This window comes from Cibotium barometz, chromosome 29, assembly GCF_041138505.1.
Source record: "Cibotium barometz isolate CiBa-2024 chromosome 29, ASM4113850v1, whole genome shotgun sequence".
NCBI classification, from domain to species: Eukaryota; Viridiplantae; Streptophyta; class Polypodiopsida; order Cyatheales; family Cibotiaceae; genus Cibotium; species Cibotium barometz.
The window spans coordinates 13,858,343-13,881,146 of NC_141074.1; the positions used below are offsets into that span (position 1 = coordinate 13,858,343).

The 22,804-nt window shown below is 44.9% G+C and overlaps 1 protein-coding gene across 8 annotated transcripts in view; it reads right to left on the reverse strand.

Moving 5' to 3' along the window:
• Positions 1 to 18,750, reverse strand: part of LOC147621875 (uncharacterized) — a 50,594-nt gene extending 31,844 nt beyond the window's left edge. For 5 of the 8 annotated variants that reach the window (XR_015269613.1, XR_015269612.1, XM_086822898.1 and 2 more), the window contains exons 1-2: positions 18,569 to 18,744; positions 18,369 to 18,454 (exon numbers count right to left, since the gene is read on the reverse strand). Coding sequence is in view for 6 of the 8 variants with exons in the window: in XM_086822898.1 (XP_086679024.1) it covers positions 18,369 to 18,454; positions 18,569 to 18,600 (118 nt within the window). In the remaining 2 variants the exon portion in view is untranslated. Of the gene's footprint in view, positions 1 to 18,368 lie in introns of all 8 variants that reach the window. The other 3 variants (XM_086822899.1, XM_086822894.1, XM_086822900.1) reach the window with 3 other exon arrangements.
• Between the last annotated feature and the right edge of the window lie 4,054 nt (positions 18,751 to 22,804).

Here is a 22,804-nt window from a genome sequence, read left to right on the forward strand (position 1 = left end):
GACCTGTATACCATAACTCTTACCACATACTCCGTGCTAACCACACACCTTGGAGTAGCGGTGGACTTTATCCATAAAAGCATCATATCCATGAGATATCCAAAGATTTCTTCTTTACAAACTCCAACAAATTCGTCCATAGAAATTGCTTGTGAAGCCCAATATCTATATAAATCTCGTCCAAGAAAGAAATCTCCATAGATATAATCCATCCCAATAAAGGAAGCCATAAACAATGTTTCCCTGAAACCATCTCAAGGCAAACAACACCACCTTTCTCCTTGCATGGCTATGCAAGGGTTAGTAAACATCAAAAACACTTCATAGTAAATAGCAAAAGCACCAACTTTGCAAACTCAAAGTATACTTGGCTTTTCTTTGCCAGGTTAGTCATGAAGCCAAAAGAAAGATCTCGTCACCATATCCTTAAGATATCCTGAGATATATCTCCATATAGCTTGCCTGTAAGCTTGATAATATAATCCACAATATCCATATGGAAAGAGTGCTAAACGTGTGCACATAAAGCCAACTTCACACTTCCAAGATAAAATATACAACATTTGGCTACTCTTGGTACAGAGTTGGAGTAGATTGACTCTATTTCTTTTGAGGGTTCCAGTGAGGAGGAGTTTACTTCTCCCAGGATTGATTATCTACAGGGACTGATCTTGGTTGGTTATGAGGTTTTTCATACCTTCTCCAGGCTGGATACACGACACACGACTTCGGGGAGTGTTCTTACACTTGGGTTTGGAACCATTATTTGGAGCAACACGTCGCAGCCTACATGGTTGTTTTCTTCCAGAGGAGTGGTGTACCTGGCAGCTTGTTCTGTTACTTTTGTAGCTGAGTTGCTGAGGAGATTGCTTGTGGAGCTTTCTTGGTACCTATTTCTGCAGTCTTTCATCTTTGATCGAGGACGGCATCTCTGGCTTCTTGGAGCTTGCTCAGCATCTGGTGCTGAGAGGGGGTGTTAGACATCATCCCCTACTTGCTGGCTTCCTATTTGGTGTCCTATTTTAGCCTCTAGGGCTGACCATGTTAATCTGAGGGGCTGGTCACCCCTCACATATATTTTACCCATATTTAGTCCCCATTTATGGTCCTGGGTATTTTTCCCAGTCGTGGAGGTTCTTTTTCTCTAGTCGGCTACCTACATATAGGTGTATATATAGCTGGCATGCCTCCCTCACATATTCATTGCTTGCCTATCTTGTCTAGCTGCAGTCCCTCACATACGATGTTCTCCCCTCTTACTCGGAACATGTATTCCTTTTGATGATGATATTGAGAGCAAGTTCTCACCTGTGTTTCCTCTCCATCTCTCTCTCTCTCTCTCTCTCTCTCTCTCTCTCTCTCTCTCTCTCTCTCTCTCTCTCCTGTGTTTCCACTTTTCCTTCTTCCACTGCACATTCTATCATGTCTACCATGCTAGCTGAGCATTCAGAGGCAGAGAGGCTCATTCCAGTGCCTACATTTCTCAAGGAAGCAATGGCGGAGACATCATTGGATAAAGCAAGTCCGGTAGCCATGCTATTGGAGTTTTGACTATGTGGAGCAGAGAGTGAGTTCGCCCCAAAAGATCCATACCAGGTTGGAGTGGTGGAGCATCATTTGTGCCCATGCTCCAAGTTAAGCGGGTGGGGACGTCACATATACACTCTCCGGAGTGTGACATCGGCATGCTTCTACCCATTGGCCAACTCAAAGGTTGATTAAGTGGCCAAATTCATGTGTTTGTAAAAGCTATCAAGGTGGAAAGGTACGTAAGGTACGGTACGAGTACGTAAGGAACGCATTCACGGACGGGTTGAGATTTTGAGGTACGTTAAATACATAAGGTACGTAAAAACATTAAAAATATACTATATAGTGTATATATATACAGAAAAATGAATGAAAAACTGCAAACTTTAAATTTGGAAAACAAATCATTTCTGAACAACACAATTACCAAAATGAGAGCTATCAATAAACAAAAGGATAAATAGGTTTCACGAAATGGAATCACCGAAACGTTCAGTACCCATGACTCAAATGCCACGGGTTACATACTATAAGCAATCAATCAAAATTTAAAAGTTAAAATACAGTTTACTATCTAGAGTAAGGAAGCCAAAAAATAATAGTTCTAGTCACTAGTGTCACTATCACTACACATTGCAGACCACTCAATGATCAATCCGCTTCATCACTATCAGATGATGAAGATGAAGATTCAAGATCTCCATCTGTCAACATGTTTCCTTCGCTCTCATACTCTCAGCTCTAGCTCTACAATGGCGGTGACCGCAGTGGGTGGCACCGCATAATCATCATCTCTCACTGCAATGTCTATATCAATGAGAGGAATGGCTATGTTCGCAATTTGCATAAATCAATGACAACGACCGGCCTAGGGTTCTTTTTGGTCCAAAATGTTTTTAAAAACTGTCACGTACTTGCCGATGAGGTGATAGCTCAAGTGGTGAAGGTGTTTGCCTAGGACCAAGAGGTCTTGGGTTCAAAACCCCCCTTGGTGCTTCCTCTACGGCATCACCTACAGGTGGATAAATAAGCGGCTACGTGCGGGCACCTACGGGCGGTGACAAATCAGTAACTACGAGAGGATCTTGGGCCAAAGGTCAATAGGGAGGAAAGGGAGGGAGGGGGGGGGGGGGGAACAAAAAAAACTGCCACGTACGGATCCGTACCGTACAATACCGCACCGTACTGTACACTAAAACGTACCTTATCATAAGGTACATACGTACGGATGCAACCTTGAGGGCTATTGTGCTAATTCATTGTAATAGCACCTAATTAGCGTCCCAGTGTAGACAGCGTTATTAGGTTATGTTAGAATTTGTGCATCTCTCTACTTTGGGGCTATACCTATTGTTGGGTATTTTATACATTTTCTCCTAATTATTTTTTCCAGAGCCAATCGGCCAGCCCTAGAGGGAGTCGGCCAAGTCCCTATTTCACTATATAAGAAGTTCCCCATTATTCTCTCCATCATCCACTTCCCTTGCACATTGTTCAACACTCAGTTGCTAGCTATTGCCATTGTAAAGCTTTACTACTGTTATAAAAGGTAATCTTGTCCAACTCTCTCAATCTCCTTTGCACTCTCTCATAAGTTTACTGTTTATGCTTCCGCCTGTGCTATCTCCTTCATGGTATCATACGCTTAGGTCCAGGCTGCTCCAAACTCTGCAAGTCTGCCCACCTTTCCCTCCTTTGCTGTGCGTTTTCCTCCATATCTCTCCCAGCTGTAGATCCGTGACAACAAGTGGCTACGTTTCCGAACTGTGCTGCGTATTCAGGTCCAACCAGCTTGCTGTCTGCTGTCGGCCAGTTTGTGTTAGACATCATCCCCTTCTTGTTGGCTTCCTATTTGGTGTCCTATTATAGCCTCTAGGGATGACCATGTTAGTTAGAGGGGCTGGTCACCCCTCACATATATTTTCCCATTTTATGGAGTCGGGTATTTTCCCAGTCATGGAGGATTTTATCACCAGTCGGCTGCCTACTCATGGGCATATATATAGCTGGCTTGCCTCCCTCATTACTCACTGGTTGCTTAGCATTGTTTGCTGCAGTCCCTCACATACGAGGTTTTCTCCACTCTTGCTCGGGACATGTATTCCTTTAGATGATGATATTGAGAGCAGGTTCTCACCTGTGTTTCCTCTCCATCTCTCTCTCTCACTCTCTCTCTTATGTTTCCACTTTCCCTTCTTCCGCTGCACATTCTATCATGGTATCAAAGCGCCGGTGATCTTCAGTGTTGGATGCCCCCCCCCCCCCCCCCCCCCCCCCCGCAAGGTGGACAGATTTGCGTTTTTTTCTCAGAAGTGCTGCTGGTCGCCTGCCTCTTCTAGGCGTTTCTTCTCAGCAGCATGTGGTCATCCATAGCCGGTTTGACCCCTTGGGACTTCCCTCACACCTGTTTTATGCACTGTTTTCAGGGCAGCAGCACCTAGTGTGCTGCGTTTTTCTACAGGTGGCTGTCTACAGCAGTTCTCAGCATTCATACCCCCCCTTAGTGCTGGTCACCTGTTTTGTGCAGGCCAGCAACAGCATATTTGCTGCGTTTTTTTCTTCTACAGGTTTCTGATGCTGATTTGCTGATCTGAGGCTTGAGTGTACCTATTTCTTCTGCGTTTCCAGATTCAGCCCTTTCTGTTGCCCTGAATACCTCTGCATTTTCAGATTTGCAGCCATGGTTGCTGCATTTTTCTAAACTAATCTTGCTGGTAGCTCTACCTTCACTTGGGTCTTCATCTGTAGGACCCGAAGGTACCTTCTCTTCAGCGTTTTTCCTCATAGGAGGTGTGGACACTGGTTGGCCTGAATTTTCAAATTTGTAGCCCTTGTTTGGCTGCATTTTCTTCTCCAGTGGACACAGATCACTTGCAGAGGGGGTTTCTTGTTTGGGTTGTGGCTTTGGAGGCAGTTTGGTACTTGAGGAGGATTCTGAATTTCTGATTTCAGTTAGCGTTTTGCTGATTTTGGAGCATCTATACCTGTGTTTTGTTCCTGGCTTACACGGTTTCCCGGTTTCTTCATGGTCCTTGCCTTCTGTTGGCGGTGGAGTGCTATTTTTTTGCTGGATAGCAGTGTTTTGGCTGCGTTTTGCTTCCCACAGGAGTTTTCTACACTCAAAGGGGGCTTTTCTCCAAGGAGGGTGTTTTGCCCTTTGAGGTGTGATCCTTTCACATGGATCATTTATTTGTTGCTAATTCTTGGGATCTGATTCTACTTCTGGAACAATCTTCTGCTATCTATGATGCTTTTGAGGACTTTGTTACCACTGCAGTTTATATTCCACTTCCCTTCCTCATTGTGACGAGTCTACCTCTGCCTCTCTTTGTGATGCTTCTGAGGATGCCCCTCCCCCAACCAGTTCTGCATGCTTGTTGTTTTGGAGGATGGTTTTTGGGACCTAGTGGGATGCTTTGGATCTGTGGTTGCTAACCGTGCTCTAGGGCTGACCATGTTAGTTATGAGGGGCTGGTCACCCCTCATATATTTTCCCACTTTATTTCCCATTTTATGGAGTCTTGGGTATTTTCCCAGTCATGGAGGATTTTATCACCAGTCGGCTGCCTACTCATGGGCATATATATAGCTGGCTTGCCTCCCTCATTACTCGGTGCTTGCTTAGCATTGTTTGCTGCAGTCCCTTACATACGAGGTTTTCTCCTCTCTTGCTCGGGACATTTATTCCTTTGGGATGATGACATTGAGAGCAGATTCTCACCTGTGTTTCCTCTCCATCTCTCTCTCTCTCACTCTCTCCTTGTCACATGCACTCTGCACTGTAGTGCATGGTGACAAACTGGCTCATCATCAGCAGTGCAACATTTGTACAGTATTAGTTCCATTTAGGATAATATTTGTCGTACGCTGTGACCCCATTGTATATCCTCAGTCCAGGATAAGTCAGGCACGAGCTACGTACGTCATTCTCAGCCATAGTCAGTCACTCAATCAATCTAAGTCCCTTAACCCACTTAAAGAGACGCATTCATGCATATACAATCAGTAGAAACCTTAGGGTTTGCATCAGAAAGCATCCTGCATATTGCACATTATTCATGCATAACATCTAGACCATTGCAGGAACCTCAGATAGCATCCAAGATTTATCTAGGATTTTTCTGGTAATTTTCCCATCATTTTTAGCATTTTATACATCAGTGAGACATTTTATTTGGACATGTGCAGTCGGCCAACTCTATAGCCAGCCGACTGGCACATCTTGTCCATATAAGTAGAGGCTTGGCATAATCATTTAGTCATTCATCATATTCAGCAAGAGAGCCATCAAGCGCTTACCATCCTCAGTGGTCCCAGGAGCATAGGCGATTGCAGTTTCAGCCATCTCTCTTCAGCGTTTGTCTCCTACAGCCCTAGGCGCCTCAAACGCATAAGCATTCAGCCATCTACATCAGTAAAATGCAGCAGTTCAGCATTCAGCCTTCAGTCCATCTTGCGTTTTCTGCATCCATACAGTTTTCAGCATTCATTCATTCATCGTTTTGCTCCAGCCACTTGGTGAAGGTAAAACGCAACATTCTCATTCATTTATAGCATTCATATACAGTCTAGAACAGTCCCAAACAGCCCTCTCTCAGCCCTAGCTTTGCATCCCTCCCTCATACCATTGGGAAGAGTGCATAGGCTCAAGATTGGACATCTTTGGTACTTCTACAGCAGTGCACAGTTCAGCCCAACACTTGGTCTTCAGAGGTCTTGCGTTTGGCTTATTGTCAGTCACACCGTCAGTCTCTTTAAAGATAATAAAGCAAATACTATCTTGGTAACGGGATAGGGGGGCCCTTCAGTGGGTAATTCGGGACCCCATACGGTGTACAATTCTCATCTCTCTCTCATATCTCTCTAAAGTTTGAAGTATTAAAGTGGATTGCTAAACTCATGAAACTCAGGATACAGAAGACGGTGTGAGCATTTGTGTGACAGGATCCTCCAATACGAAGACTTCCGCTGCATATTTCACTCATGTGTTTCCACTTTCCCTTCTTCCACTGCACATTCTATCAGTTTGGTGGCTGCGTTTTCTCCTACAGAGGCAAGCCCGCTAGGTACTTGGCTGCGTTTTCTCCTACAGAGGCAAGCCCGCTAGGTACTTGGCTGCGTTTTCTTCTACAGAGGCAAAAGGTGGAGTTGTGGCTGTGTTTTCTACACCAGCATCTGTTTTTGGTGAGTTCTTTGCATTTGGTTCCGCCAGACAAGTGGCCCTACATTGTCTTCTTCCTCCACGAGTCCCTGCCCTTCCGGTAGGAGGTTTCCGGTGGATCTTGGACTGTTTTGCTGCTGTTCAACCTCTTTCTCTCTCACGTTTTGAGAGGGGGTTCCTGGTGCCTCGCTTTGTTGGAAAGCACTTGAGAGAAGAGTTTGAGAGCTGAGAATTGTTCTTTGTTGCTCTGGATATGGCTCCCCCCTTACGAACAAGGATGACAAGTTGAAAGGACCCAACTATGCTCGTTGGAAGCTTCAGATGCGGATCTGGTTCATCCACAAGGGTTTGTGGGACATTGTTCAGGGCACTGAAAGCAAGCCCGAGCGTCCTCAAAACTCTAGGAGGTGGACTTAGGATCAGGAGGATGAATTTGCTGCGGAATTACAAGACTAGGAGAATCGGGACTCAAAGGCGCATTCTCTGCTTGTGCGGACCATCGCAGAGGAGGTCTCACCGGCCATGCAAACTCTCACCAATGCTCATCACGTATGGTCAAAATTGGAGGATCTCTTTGCACGAGATTCATCAATGAGGGTAGTTACCTTGCAACGGTAGCTCTACGGTTTGTTATTCCCTAAAAACAATTCCATGCAGTCTGTTCTCATGAAGGCCAAGGTTATCCATGACCAGTTACTGGCTATGGGTACTGCTTTGTCCTCTTCTCAACCGGCTGCTCTTATGCTCACCAAGCTTCCTCCAGACTATGGTGTGATTTCTCGATCTTTGCGGTGCCAAGTCACATCCACTCAATTGGATTTTGATGATCTTAGCTCCCTACTTTTGGAGGAGGAGTCCGTTCTCATCTCACAGGGTAAGTTGAAGGTGTCAGACAACAGTTCTGACCAGGTACTTTCCTCGGTTCAAAAGAAAGGTCGGTGTCATTGCTTTACTTGTGGAAAAAGAGGCCATCTGTCCAAAGATTGTTTGTCCAAGAAGAAGGACAAGACCAAGGGCAAGGCTTCATCTCAGAGAAAAGGCAAAGACAAGACACAAGATAGTGATACAAATTCTAATACCACTTCTAGGGCTCCCAGGGCACTTCCGGCTCAAGAGAACCCCGATGGTGTACTTCTCTAGTACACATGCAGTTTCTCCCCATGTGCTTCCAACGAGAAAAGGCTTGTGGGCGGGAGAGGGGGCTGATTGCAGCTCCATTTACTGGTGCATCGGGACCGTGATTCGGAGTTCCAAGCATTAGACATCTGGCAATGCATGGTTATCTTTGGTATAGCAGAGATTATGAACTTGATCTGTTCCAAGTTCATTGTTCGAGGCTTTTGGGACATGATGTGTTCCGTCCACTGTTGGGGATTATGGGCGCGGTGTGTCCAACAGCTCATCATCTATTCTTGGAGTCCACTGCACACTTGTGTAGGAATTCATGGCCAAGCAAAGTTCCTTGCTGTTCGTGGTGGCATCTTGTTTCGAGGAAACAGATTGACGGGTGCTCTCTTCGAGGTGATTCCAGTATTCCCAGTGCTGGAGGGTCCATGGTTGCATCTTCATCAACTTATCTTCTTCCGACTCTTGCACACTGTGAGCTGCAGAGGGGGTGTTAGTGAAACCGGCCTCTGGTAGAAACCAAAGTGCGGTAGACTAGCAGTCACCCTTCCACTTGTAGTCCAAATAAATAACAAAATTAACAGGAGCTAGAATGCTCCAGAACTGAAAGGAAATCGACACCTGTTGACCCCAAAGCTTGGCGCCCCTTTCGGTATTTCTTTATTCAAATTCAATGAAATGTATAACTGAGTACAACAAAGCCAGTCCAGGAGAGTAAACCAAGAGAGAGAGAGAGAGAGAGAGAGAGATGAGAGAGGCGTGTAACTCCCAAAAGTGGAGTTACCCCCCTTCCAATAATATCCTAGGCCCCTTTCTTTAATGTTCATTAAAGTTCCTAAGGGCCACTTATGCCTAGGGGCCACCCAAGGTTAAAACATTAAAAATATTAATGTTCTTGGTCCCCCTTCACATTTGAAGATGTCCACACATCATATCATTTGTCCGGGCACCCCAAATATGAACCATTTAATATTTATTTTGCTCACCAACCACCATGCCCACACTTGTGCTGTTCCATTTTCACAGGGTCTGTGAATAGAGATACTTAATGGTAGCACTGCTTTCGAGCTCTCAATGACTCACTGATGACTGATTGATCAATGAATGAATATGACTAAGGCGTAGACTCCTGTTTATATTGTCTAATGTTGGTGAGTTGGCTACCAACTCTAGCATTCGTAATAATGATGTCCACTTAAGTGAGTTCACACAAAACCCAATAACTTTGTCCACACTGGGATGCTGATTGGGTGCTGTTGCAATGAGCTAGCACAATGGCCCTTACAAACACATGAATCTTGCTATACACTCGATCTTTGAGTTGGCCAATGGGTAGAAGCATGTCCATGTCACACTTGGGAGAGCAGGCATGTGACATCCTCTCGTGCTTATAACTTGGAGCACGGTTGCGAATGCATGATCCTCCACCGCCCCAACCCGGTATGGATCTTTTGGGGCGACTCGCTCTCTAACCGGTCAGAATTCCAATAGCATGGCTACCGGACTACTTGTATCCAATGATGTCTCTGCCATTCCCTCCTTAGGAACTACAGGGACTGGAACGAGCCTCTTTGCCTCTGGATGCTCAGCTAGCATGGTAGACACCACGGTTAAATGGCTCATCTCATCCTCCTTGTTTGGAGAGAGAAGTGAGAAACTCACTTGATGACGACTTCTTGTCCACATAATTTGGAATGCACTTTGAGATGGGTTGTAGTTCTGGTTCTGGCACATGCATCTTGGGCAATGCCTCTCCTGAGGTACCAATGTAACATGGGTACTTGGGAAAGTGTGTTTATGATTGATTGATTGCAATTGGGCATAATTAGAGATTTAAACCCATGCACAACAATTTGTTTTTTCTTCATGGTCAATACATAGTAGAGAGAGATGACCTAATCTACCATGTATTACTAACATGAATATACAATGCTGAATAGAGAAACACAATGGTAGCACTGCTCCTGAGCTCTCAATGACACAATGATGATTGACTAATCAATGAATGAATATGACTAAGGCGTAGACTTTTGCATAATGTTGGTGAGTTACTATCAACTTGAGCATTCCTAATAATAATGTCCAGCGAAGTGTGTTCAGACAATAACCTGAAGGAGATAGCATAGGCGGAAGCATAAACAGTAAACTTATGAGAGAGTGCAAAGGAGATTGAGAGAGTGCAAAGGAGATTGAGAGAGTTGGACAAGATCACCTTTTATAATAGTAGTAAAGCTTACAATGGCAATAGCCAGCAACTGAGTGTTGAACAATGTGCAAGGGAAGTGGATGATGGAGAGAATAATGGGGAACTCCTTATATAGTGCAATAGGGACCTGACCAACTGCCTCTAGGGCTGGCCGACTGGCCCTGGAAAAATAAATAGGAGAAAATGTATAAAATAGCCAATCACCCGTGTCTTGATCTTTTGGTGGTGTGGTGACCATGTATCAGCATCAGGCTCAGCTATGCTAAATGATGTTGGTGTCCCAAAAGAAGTGCACAAGTCCCTGGAGAGATGCAAATGTGTTATGACCCCCAAAAGCTGGTTGGTGTCACACAAACCCAAGGGAAGGGTTTCATGATAGTTGGTAGCCAGTTGGACTGCCCCAGAAGTTTTTATGGAGCACTCCAAGGAAAATGCCGAGCCAACAACATAATCCATATACCTCCGTGTGGATACTGATTCTTCCCCAAAAAAACCACGAGTCTTCATGCAATAGAGCTGGTACAGCAAGTTCAGCTCTCCATTCAGCCGGTACAACAGGTACAATGGCTGGTACAGCCGGTACAATGGCTGGTACAGCCAAAACAATGATTGGTACAATTGGTACAGTGGCTGGTACAGCAAGTACAAGGGCTGGTACAGCCAATACAGTGGTTGGTACAGCAGGTACAAGGGCTTGTACAGCCAATACAGTGGTTGGTATAGCAAGTATAGGGGCTGGTACAACAAGTACAATGGCTAGAAATCATAATAAATGAATAAATACCCTTGCCTTCAGTATTTTTTCGCGATGGAAGCCTCCAAAACAGTCCCCAACAGCCGGTATTCTTCATGGGCAGCCTTCAAGAGAGAGAGAGAGAGAGAGAGAGTAGCCATCCTTAGGGCAGCCTGTAACGGTGGCAAAGGCTAGTGTGCAGCAAGAGAGCCTCTATTAATGAAGAGAGAGGGCTCCAATTTATAGATTTGGGCCTCCCATGAGCTAAAATGGCAAGAGAAGGCTACAATGACAAGTGGAGAGCCACGGCCCACCATAGTCACAAGGGACGGGGGACGGTGACGGGGGACGGGGACGGGGACGGGGACGGGGACGGGGCGGGGTCATAAGTAGGGAACGGGGACGGGGGAGGGAACGGCACTCAAAAAAAACTTCTTTTTTTTTATTTTTCTACTCTACACTTATTCTACTTTGGAAGTACATCAAAATGAGCACAAATTTACACTAAAATGGTAAGCTTTTGAGTCATATTAATAATTAAGTAGATACAAAATGAGTCATTCAAGAGTCGGGACTAAGCCTTAAGGAGGCAGAATACATGGACGGACTCAAATGAGTCAATGACAAAAAAGTGCTGAAGACTAGAGGCTAGAGGCTAGAGCTAAGTAGTAAGGCCCATGAATCATGATCCATGAATGTTCATCCACGTGAAGTGCTCGCCTCATGGTCATGGGTAGCTTGTGCCAAAGAAGCATCAAGCTCATCCTCAATCTCATCCTCACTTGCATGCTGCTCCTGCACCTCATCCTCTTGTTGCTCTTCTTGTTGACTCATCTCCCACTCGGTGAAGGAATCTGCCTTCTTGGTCACGCTCTTGCAAAGCATTCGCAAGTTCGCGCTGACGAAGACAAGGTCATTGGCACGCTCTACCCCGAGTCGGTTCCTCTTCCTAGGGGCAATGTGGCTGTAGGTACTCCAAAGTTGCTCCAAGCAAGAGGAGCTGACGGCCTAGCTAAGTATGCGGATGGCAAGCTGCTGCTGCAGCTCCGGTCCATCTGAACCAAAGTCCTCCCACCATAGAGGAGCACCAACTTTGGAACAGTCAACCTGTGCATCATGACAGCCATAGGAGCCATGAAATGACCTGTACATCGAAAGCTGGTCCCTGATCTTGCACCTAACCAATGCATCAGGCACAAGACGATCCAAGATGATCCTCCATCCAGCGCTCACCTCCCGGTCGCTCTCCTACTTGTTGCCTTGGAATTCTGGGTCCACCACATAAGCTACTGCATGCAATGGAGAGTAGTAGGAATTCCACCTTCCTAGACAAAAGGCATGGATCTCCTCGTATCTGTCTTCGTCAGGCACGAAGTCTTTCAACTTCTCTATCATGCGATCCATGGCCTCGTAGACCTTGCCTATGCATGGTTGCATAGCGTCTACAATCCTCAATAGGTGGACTATGGGCCTCACCGTAGCATCTGTGGTCTTCACACGCTCCCACCAAGAGGCGTCATCCGCCCGTAGCCTACACTCTTGGCCAGTGTTTGTATGGGACTCTTGCATGGCGACAAACTCGTCGCTAAGGAAAAGCCCCCTCAAAGCACCGCTACAATCCTTCAACCGGCCCAACACGAGAAAGTTGTAGGCAAACCGGGTGTCGAAATATTTGAGGAGAGAGAGACAGGACCTCTTGTTGAACTCATGCCGAAGTCTTTGGTGGTTGAGGACAAAGGAGACCATGGTGTTGGCCTCCTCAATGAGCGGCCTGATCCATGGTAATGCCCCGATGTCCTTGAGGAGGTTGTTTAGGCAATGAGCCATACAAAAGGACACCGTGACATGTCCATACATACCTTGGAGAATAGCTCCCACCGCCCTATTGGAAGGCTCCCCATCCGCAACAAATCCCACTACATGCTCGGGGCCAACGATCTCCATGGTGGTAGCCCACTCCGCCGCAAGCACATCCGCGCTCTTCACAGTGCCGGATGCATCATGAGATGAGATGAAGTACATCTCTCCGCGGGAATATGCAACCATGCCGTGAATACTCCTCTTGCGGGTGTCACTCCATCCATCCACAATGAGGGAGACTCCGTTCCTCTCCCATTGCCGCTTTGTGTTGTCGGCCGCTTGCTCTACAATGCGCTTCTCCTTCTCGAGCAATGTAGTGCACAAGCTCTTGGATGAGGGGGCTCGGATGAGGGGGACGTATAGGTTGAGCCATACTCCCCAATATTCTTAACCATGACCTTGAAGTATTCCGACCTATTCAAGAAAGTAATTTACTAATGAGAAGGGGACTAGGATGATGAAAACATGAATGATGAATTGGCAATGATCGATTGCACTTACCTAGCCGCTTGAAAGGCAATGTGGTCGTGAAAGAAGAAGCGGGCCACCGCCATATCCACCTCCTCCTTCAACTTGGGGTTCCAATTCTCCCCAAGTGTAGATTGTCGCCATGGGCCACGTAATGATTGAGAGGCCATGGAGATGGAGGGTGCCGGCATCGTGGATGGAGTAACATTCCGACTTAATGGTGAAGGTGATGGTGTGCATGATCCCGATCCACCACATGACTCCATTGTAGAGGCTTGAGTTCCTCTCCCCATCGTCGCGAGATCCACGGCCACTCGTGGTGTCCTTGTCGCTTCAACCGCTTCGTAGACGCTAAGCTTGTCAAGAAGTTCCCGTCTCTTCTCGGGCGTGACATTCGTGCAAAACCTCACCTCATGCCCACTCTCATGCAAGAGGTGGGCTCGCACTTTGTCGGCGCCACCCGTTTGCCGGTACGGGCAAAGCTTGCATACCCATGGCCGAGAACCGCCTCCATGAACGGATGTGGTTAGTTAACCTCCACCCACCATGTCCATCCCGTTGTCCTTCTACGAGAAGCCCCGGCACGTGAGGAGGATGCCATGGTTGAAGATGGCTTGACTCTTGAGCCTTGAGGAATGAGAGAGAGAGAGAAAGAGAGAGAGAGAGAGAGAGAGAGAGAGCCTTGAGGCTAGAGGCCTAGAGCCTAGACTCTAGAGGCTTGGAAGTTGGAAGACTCAAGAGGCTTGAAAGTTGAGGGAGAGGTGAACCATGAGAGAGAGAGAGAGAGAGAGAGAGGCCTAGAGCCTAGAGTCTTGGAAGTTGGAAGACTCAAGAGGCTTGAGGGAGAGGTGAGAGAGAGAGAGAGAGTCTAGATTCTAGAATCTAGTAGGGCGGCGGCCCGCGGGCCTTGTGTGAGAGCCTAGAGGCTTGGAACTTGGAAGCTGGAAGCTAGAAGAAGCTTGAGCCTTGAAAGCTTGAGCCTTGAGAGTTGTGTGCGCTTGTAGCCTTGTAGAGGCTTGTTCTTATATAGATAGGCAAGAAAGAGAGAGAGAGGAAAGCCTCAAGGGCAAGAGAGAGAGAGAGGGCCAAGCCTCAAAGGCTCAAGGCTCAAGGGCCAAGGCCCAAGGCCAAGCCAACAGCCATAAACGGCTAGAAACAGACAGCGCAACGACCGAAAACGGCGAGCGCAATGGCAAAAAACGGCGAGCAACGGCTCTCTGCCGTCCCCGTCCCGTCGCCGTCCCCGTCCCTGCGCCGTCCCCGTCGCCGTCCCCTGTGAGAAACGTGCCATGGGGGACATCCGTCCGTCCCCGTCGCTGTTCCATCCCGAATCGCCGTCCCCGCGTTCCAAGCAGCCGTCCCCTCCGTCCCCTGTGACTATAAGAGCCACACAATAGCTGGAGTGACAGGTACACCGCGGAGGGAACATTACCTGGTTCTCCCAGATAAGCTTTGCTCCCAGACTTCCAAGTGTTTCTAACCTTCACTGGCTCTCAGAATTCTGAGGGCGCAATTAGCACTACCACTCAAGGAAAAAACAAACCAAACTAGGAAAGTTTCCTAAGTATGGTTAGCATAAACATGCTTTGTTCTTGCTCTGCACAAAACTTAAAGAAATCTTTGAACTCAATTTAGCATATTTTAGTTTTACACAAATAAGAAATACAAGGCAACTGAAATAGCTTGTAACACGAGTCAATGGAGATACATTCCTTTCACCATGCAGTTAGGTCCACCTAGTACAATAAGACTATAAGTACATATCCTAGTACAGCAAGTTCAAGCCTAGTACGGCCTGGTATAGTTCAGGAAAAACAACTTGCAAGGTACAATCAGGTACAGGAGGATGTAATCTAGTACAGCAAGGTACAATCTAATGCAGGCTGGTACAACAGGATACAATCAAGTACAGGCACAGTCTACAAGCAAGCACAGGTGTAGACAGCCGGGTATAGTGCTACAGGCGGGTACAATTGCTGCAACCAGGTACAGATGTAGACAGCCGTGTACTGTTTGCAGGCAGGTACAGCAGTACAGGACACGAGTACAGGTTGGAGATGGGTATAGGTTGGAGGCAAGTACAGCACACGTACAGCAGCCGCCTGTTCTTCTTGAATCCAATCCAGTTCTCCAATCCAATGGGCACCCCCCCTTCCATCAACCACCCACATGTATAGAGTGATTGTTTTCCCATGCAATACATGCTTTAATTATTTATAATCTTTTAATCAAAGGTTACCTCATGGGCACCCACACTAGAAAATAAATGTCCAGCCTTTATTTAAATGTGTGAACACATTTACTTATAAACATTAAGTTAACTAATGTTTATGAATTTTACACTTTAGAAGGGCCAAAATGGTAATACTTACCAAGGAGCTGGCCGACCAGCTGATGACAGTCATCCAAGAAGCACATTGGAATCCCGTCATCAAGTTTAGCAGAGGGGGATGTCATGTGCAAGACATGCACCGGCTGAGCTCAGAGGCTAACCCTAAGGAGGCAACAAGATAAAGAAGAAAAGATCAGAACAGAACCAGATTTTAGAGCATATACTGTGGGGAGTATCTTGTGGAGGAACACAGGGAATATTCCTGTCGGCTGCAGCATTTATGTGAGTTATTTGTTCAAGAGCTGGCCAACCAGCAATCGGCCAGTCCATGAGATAATCTCCAGCCTATATAAGGCTTATGTGCTCATTGTTGTGACCATTCAGCCCCTTGTTGGCTAGGTCATAGTACTAGGAGTTTGTTAGGTATTTTACTACCTTTTCAAGGCAACCCATGGCTGCAAGGATTTATATACCTTTTTGAACCATATGAAATACTGAATTTCCAGCTCTCTCTCTCTCTCTACTCTCCCTTCTGTCTACGTTTTTGCATCAGCATGTTCTAGATGGTGTTTAGGGCTGAAAGAAGCATCTCAGAGCTTTTGCATGTAACTCTCTCTCTCTCTCTCTCTCTCTCTCTCTCTCTCTCTCTCTCTCTCTCTCTCTCTATATATATATATATATATATATATATATATATATATATATATATATATATATATACACATACACATACACATACACATACACATACACATACACATACACATACACATATATATATATATATATATATATATATATATATATATGTTGATTGTTCTTCCATCAAGAGTTCCTATGCGATGCTTAGGGCTGAAAGAAGACTCCCAGAGCTCGGCATGTTATATATGAGATTTTGCAGCTGGTCGATGTTATGATGTTGTTGTCAGCCATGAGAAAAGTCCCACGACTGCTTTAAAAAAAGCATTTAATGCCATCTCTTAGCATTTGATGTTGACTTTAAATGCTACATCCACCTAGCACTGGTTTATTCCCACGTTAATCACTATTAATATTTAGCATTCCCCCCCAATAGTGGTAATGTGGCTAGAAAGCCCAGTTATCATTGACTAGGTTTGCTTTCGCTTCTAACTACTGCTTTTAGTTGTCGGAGTAGAAGTGGCAGAGTTTGCACGGTCTTCATCAGCTTTCTACTTTGCAAGTCTCTCTGACACTCTTCGATGTAGTGCCCAAGCTTGTGGCAGTAATGACCCTTTTCTTTCTTCTTGGTGTCACACTGTGACGAGTCCACTTTGCCTTTGTTCTTACAGAATTGCACGACTCAAATGATGTAACTTGTGTTGTATTACTTCAATCAAGTACAATGCTTTTATAGGTCTGTGGCCTCTCCTATACATCACTGCTTAGGTCATTATAGGTATAATATCTAGATATTTAAGTGAACCACTCTAAGAGTGGGCTCACACACGCACACACATGTTGCTCTTTTCGAGGCTGTTCACACACTTTTATCCTTTTGTACTTGGATAAGGCTTGTTCTCCAATAGCTCCCGCATCAGGAGCATGACTCGTACTTCATTATGAGACTAGAACATGGTCTCAAGGACCACCAAGGTAGCTCTAGCAAAAGTGCAAGATCAAATGTGAGGTATGATGGACCACTTGACTTAGAGAGCAATCATGGACATCCCCCAGGCATCTTGAGAATCCCACTTACATTGTTCTCCAGTAGGAGGAGAAGGACCCTCCACGATGTTCTCCAATATGGTTGGTCATGGCACCAAATGCGTGAAGAGTCTTGGAGTGGTGTTGCTCGAGTGTCAACCTTGGGGGAGCTCTATGGTTGAGTGGTGAGTTAGCCAAACCCCTCCTTGAGTGATTTAACATTGTAACGTCAGTGGTTCTAGCCAAACCCGAGCTCTAGCCCAAGTAGTAACAACCCAGCCTCGCAAAGAGCACAAGCCAAATTCTAACCCTAGTTGCAACTCTCGTGAATCGTAAAAATAAAAGGTGATGGCATTAGCCATCAGCTTAAGAGAAAAATAGCTCAATGGTGCACACGCTGAAGTTGGTTGGATTGATCCTCATAATTCATAGATGGTAAAAGAAAGATGATCCTTATCCCTTCAAGTTTCATGTCCTTTCTAATAAAGCCTAGCCCTTACTAGTCATGGAACATGCCCGTTGTCTCACAATAATGGGATGTGATGAAATAGGAGTCAGCCAAGGTTTCCTCAATAATGACAAAGCATCCAAGGTATTCGGTTCATTGTATCACCTACAAGGTGTACAAGCGAAATCTCATCAACTATCTAATGGCATGCTCTAAACACATAATTTCTATGGGTTTCGTCCTAAGGTAAGACACACTTTATTTAGTGGAAATCTTAGCCCAAAGAGAAAGGGATTTAAAAATAATCAGTGCTTATGACATTGTGTTTGCTGTTGGAAGGGCTTCAAAAGATAATGGCTGTCCAGGCCAGTGAATGCTTATCAGTACACACGGAACCTCACTCTTTTGCACTGCCTCTCTACTCTTGTTTGTGGGCCAGCAGTACAAAAGGTATGAGCAGGTGGTTTGTCAGAAGTGGCCCATAGGTCAATGCAAGCTATGAAAAAGGTAGGGAAAGTAAAATGCACTGGAAACTTAAGAAAAGAATGCACAACTTGAAAAATGGCATGGATTCTGATAGAGCAATGCATCTCGAACTGGCAGTAAACCAACAGCAAGTGCAGGGTCGTGGCAAGAAGCTCAAGCTCTTCTACCGTCAACAACCATGAAAAATCTACGGGTTTCACCTCTTGGTGATGCTCTTAGTTACAACAACATTCAAAAACTAGGGTTTTCACGAAGAAAAATGAAGAAAAAGAACCCCTAAAAAGCAAAGAAAACAGCAGAAAAAGAAACGCAAAAAAAAAGGGAAAAAAGAAAACCTAAAAAGCGTACACTTACTGAAACTGATGTTGAGAACGAGGAGCGAGTAGGTGTCGCGAATGTCTGGAGGCCCTGAGCGCCCAAAGTGAGACATGGCTCCTGACCTGGCGAAAAGCAAAAAGCAGAAAGAACTTCCCCCGCCTCCCAAAAAAAAAATTTTGAAAAAATTACAATGTTTGGAGCTTTCTCTCACAGCTTGCTCTGGCTATGGCGAAAACCTGGCTAAGATGATGCCGCTTGTGAATTTCATTTCATCTCGCTCGCTGAAATGCGCTCTTTAACCGTTTGTGACGCTTTCTGACCGTCGATGCAATCCATCGTACGGCCCTCCTTCGTTGTTCAATGGGATGTAGCTTCTGTAGATATTGTTGGGATTGATAAAGGCTCCTTTGATAAGGAGGTAAGAAAAACTTTAATGCTTATGCTTGTAGTAAGCGAGGACATGGCTAGCCTAGTCAATGAAATTACAAATTGAGACAATAAGGCTTTGGTGTTTAATCTCATTACGTTTGGAAATCACTCAAGCCTTCATTAATCTATCCATATCAACACGACACTAACATGTCAATGATTCATTCTTGGTATTGTTTCGAAGACACACATACAACTAATGAGATGATATAATAACACAATAAGAAATTTTGATTTTGTTTGCTCATCAACAGAAAAATAAGGATGATATAAAAAGAACACATGTTAGAATTTTGAGAGCATTTGTTAGGAAGAAGGCAAATGCTCTCTAATCGTAATATAGAAGAAGCCCCTCACATAATCCTTTCAATAACATGTTAATCAAAATTAATTTAATTGTTTTGATTGAAACAATGCTTTTTTATGCATATGTGTGAGAGAGAGGGAAAAAGGAAAGAAAAAGAAGGTATGGTGGTTGGGGAGGTAACACAAGTCTCCCCTTAAATCATGGGGGAAGGGGAATATGTCATTTCGTGTTTAGATGATTGCCTTCATTGCAGAAAGTGGAGGACTTGTGCTTACATTTGTCTTGCCTATTTTGGACTTGTTCACATAGCATTGACCGCTATATACATTCCACATCTTCTTCAGCTTGCTCATTGATAACCTAAATCTCCTCATGATGCACATACATATCGACTACAAGCCCCTTTGACGGTGTTGGTGAGAGTGTCCACGTCGAACCTAATGCCAATTGCACCAAACTTGTTGTCCTTAGGAGCATGTTACCAGTAGCCAAATCAAGACCTACCATAAAGGGAGGGAGGGAGTTGACTTAGTAAGAAGGCTTTTCCCAAAAATAGTGTTAGGGTTTACCCTTGGCTTTGGCTCCAAACTTCAACATATCATTTTTCTTAACTCTCTCTAAGAAAATCCCTGAAAAGCTCCCATAGGACCACCTGATACACAAGCTAAACACACAAGTTTAGAACACATAGAAGGGTGCAGGAAAACTCATCTCCCAACTGTAGATTCCATCAAGAATCTCCCATGAGCCAAGGACTAAGGTTCCACTCCCCATAGGTCAAGCCAGTTAACGCTAACGTCTCATCTCATGAGAGACTATCCTAAGGGACCTTCGGCAAGATTTCCATGTCCATGGCAGGGGTCCGGTCCATGCACAAACCATCAGAGAGCAAGTATGATTGAATGAATCTCAATAACCCATAAGTCACTTATATAGTGACTACTACTGCTATAAATAATTGATGGTCATAAATAGCCAGTAATCATGGATTATCAATAATAATGAATCATAACCTTTTCCCTAATCTTAGGGCTCCCCAACCATGTCCAGATCGGGAACTAATCCTAAGGATTAGTGTTAGGTACATAGCATACTTCCCCTCTAATCTCTGCTCTAAACTAGCAATCGTATCCCAAGTCGAGTCCTCCACTGTTTTATCTTTCCACTTGATCTTATACTCAGGGATCAACTTATTTCTAAACTTCCTCTCCTTAAAATCCAATATAAGATATGGCTCATGTGGAACAAAGGACAAGTCCTCCTCTACCAACTCTTGACATGTAACAACATTATCCTCAACCCCCAGTTCTTCCTTAAGTCTCCTCACATGAAAAATTGGATGAGCTTATACATTAGGAGGTAATTCTAGCTTATAAGCCACCTCACCAAACCCTTTTTAGGATCCGATAAGGTCCACAGTACCTAGGGGAAAACTTTCCAACCTTCCCCATTCTCAACGTCTTAGAAGTCTTGGGTATCCATAGATAAACAAGCATTCCGTCCTAAAGCTCCCTCACCGAACGCTTCCTATCAACATAAAACCGTGACCTATCCTGAGCAATTCTAATAGATTCCTACAATCCGCTAAAGAAATCTCTAGCCACATTAATCTTTAAGTCCCAAAATAGTTATCGTAGATCTATGTTGGTAACCGCACATCAGCATAAGATGTATGCACATGAAGCAATTCCTCCAAAAACCTAAGTCACCCTCTCCATTTGATTGAGGATGATCAGATGAACTCACACTTAGCATAGTCTCTAATTTCTTGAAAATTAGCTGTCAAAAGTGTTCTGAAAACTTCGAGTCCCTATCACTCACCGTTAATCCCCGGCAAACGGCACCAACAATGTTATGGGCTACCACACCCCCAAGAGGGAACTCAATGCATTCACCTAAAGGAAGAGCAACAGAACACAACTGTCATAGGGCACTTACCAATGCTTCGAACTTGAGTCCCTTGAGGGCTCCAAGCTCACTTGTTAAGCTCTAAACCTCCAAGCTCCACCGCCACGCTGTCACCATAGAGTCGCTCACACCGTCGCATAAGACAATCACTCTCTCTCACTCTCCCACACAAGCGTGAAACAGACAAGTATAGAAGAGGCACAAATGCTAGAATGCTCTCTCTCAATCTCTCTCAAGACACAAAGAAGAGCTCTTAATAGCACAAAGGGAAATTGTGTCTTTTCATGAGAAAATGCCTTATATACATTTGGGCTTTATTAACACTTAGGCGCCCAAAACTTACTTAACTAAGGCCTTGGGTGGCCAATATCTAATAATGTACAACTTATTAATGTCCTCAATTGGAGGAGCATACTTGTTAATCTAATATGGGATTAACATCCCCCCCTACCTGATGTAGGTTTTGTCCTCAGAACTTGTTACCGAGGTCGAAAGACCTGGTCACCGAACTCACGAGACGGTAAAAGTTTCGGCGTGATTGAAGCCTTTTGAGGGTTCTTCTAAATGCCGAGTGTGATCACTAGAACCCTATGTCCGCCATGTTCTCGAATGTGACATGCATGTAGGCAGGAAGACATCGCATGGGTGATGATAGTACAACATCATGCCCCTATCAGATGGACTTTGATTCATGTTGAATTGCAGTTGTTCAGCTTCATATCCATCATAAGGCTCCTTGGGTTGATCAATCAGGACCACGAGCAATTTTAAGAATCTAACACTGACCACTATTGTTGGGTCCAGGATACGGTGCCATGCTTGTATCCAAGTGAGCATTTGTTTTCTTTGCTCCCGTATATGTTTGTAAAGGTTACTGGCATGAAGATTGGGAAGTTATAACAGACATGTGAGTCACGCTGCTTGGCCTCTTGAAATTCCAGCGAAGTCCATCTTCTCTTTAGTGGCATGTACAATGGGTCAAGTCGTTGAGTTGGTGGCGCACACATATAGACATGGATGTATTTTGGAATTGTTAAGAATCCCTTTCTCCAGTCCGGCTGTATTCCAAAATCATCTAGCTTGGGATGTGCATCATCTGTGATGATTGTTGCATAGCCCCCTCGTGTGTGGACTGGGTGAGCTTTCCTCCACTTGGGAAAGCAATAACTGATCATGAATATAACCACTCATATTTCTAGCAGGTCGGCTAGTTGTGGATTGGCTAATTTTGTCTGTCGTGCCACATTAGACCACAATGTACCCTCTCCAGCCAAAGGTAGTAGTTCTTCTAAATCTGGGTGTGGTGCTCGTAGAGGGTATGGTACATAATGTTTTTTTTTTGTTGACCTCGGAGTAGGCATCGGGTAGAATCCTTCGAGTCGGCTCAAATGGTGTTATTTGCATTAACACCTTGAACATTAGCTTTGGCTTTAATAGTGGATTGCCAGCTCAAATGAAGCATACTCTGCACTAGATAATGACTCCAAAATTGTATCATCAGTAAAAGCTTCAATATTGTCTTGGGGGAGAGTATGGCGTACCTCCTGAGTTTGTCGTGGGGGAGATGGGTGAGGTGCCAGTATCTCCTCGGGGGCGAGAGGGTTAGTGGAAAAATCCATATGTTAAGGAATGAGAGTAGAAAAGATGCAGTCGGCTTGAGACTTGTTAGTAGGTGGAGCATTAGGATATGGATTAAGTAGTTTACTAGCGAGCGACATTAGAATATACTGGGTAAGTGGAGATGGAAGATGAAGATGGTGTCTCTTCTTGACCTAAAATCTTGAAGTTCAAGGATATTCTCAGGACTTACGTTAGGATATTCAATATG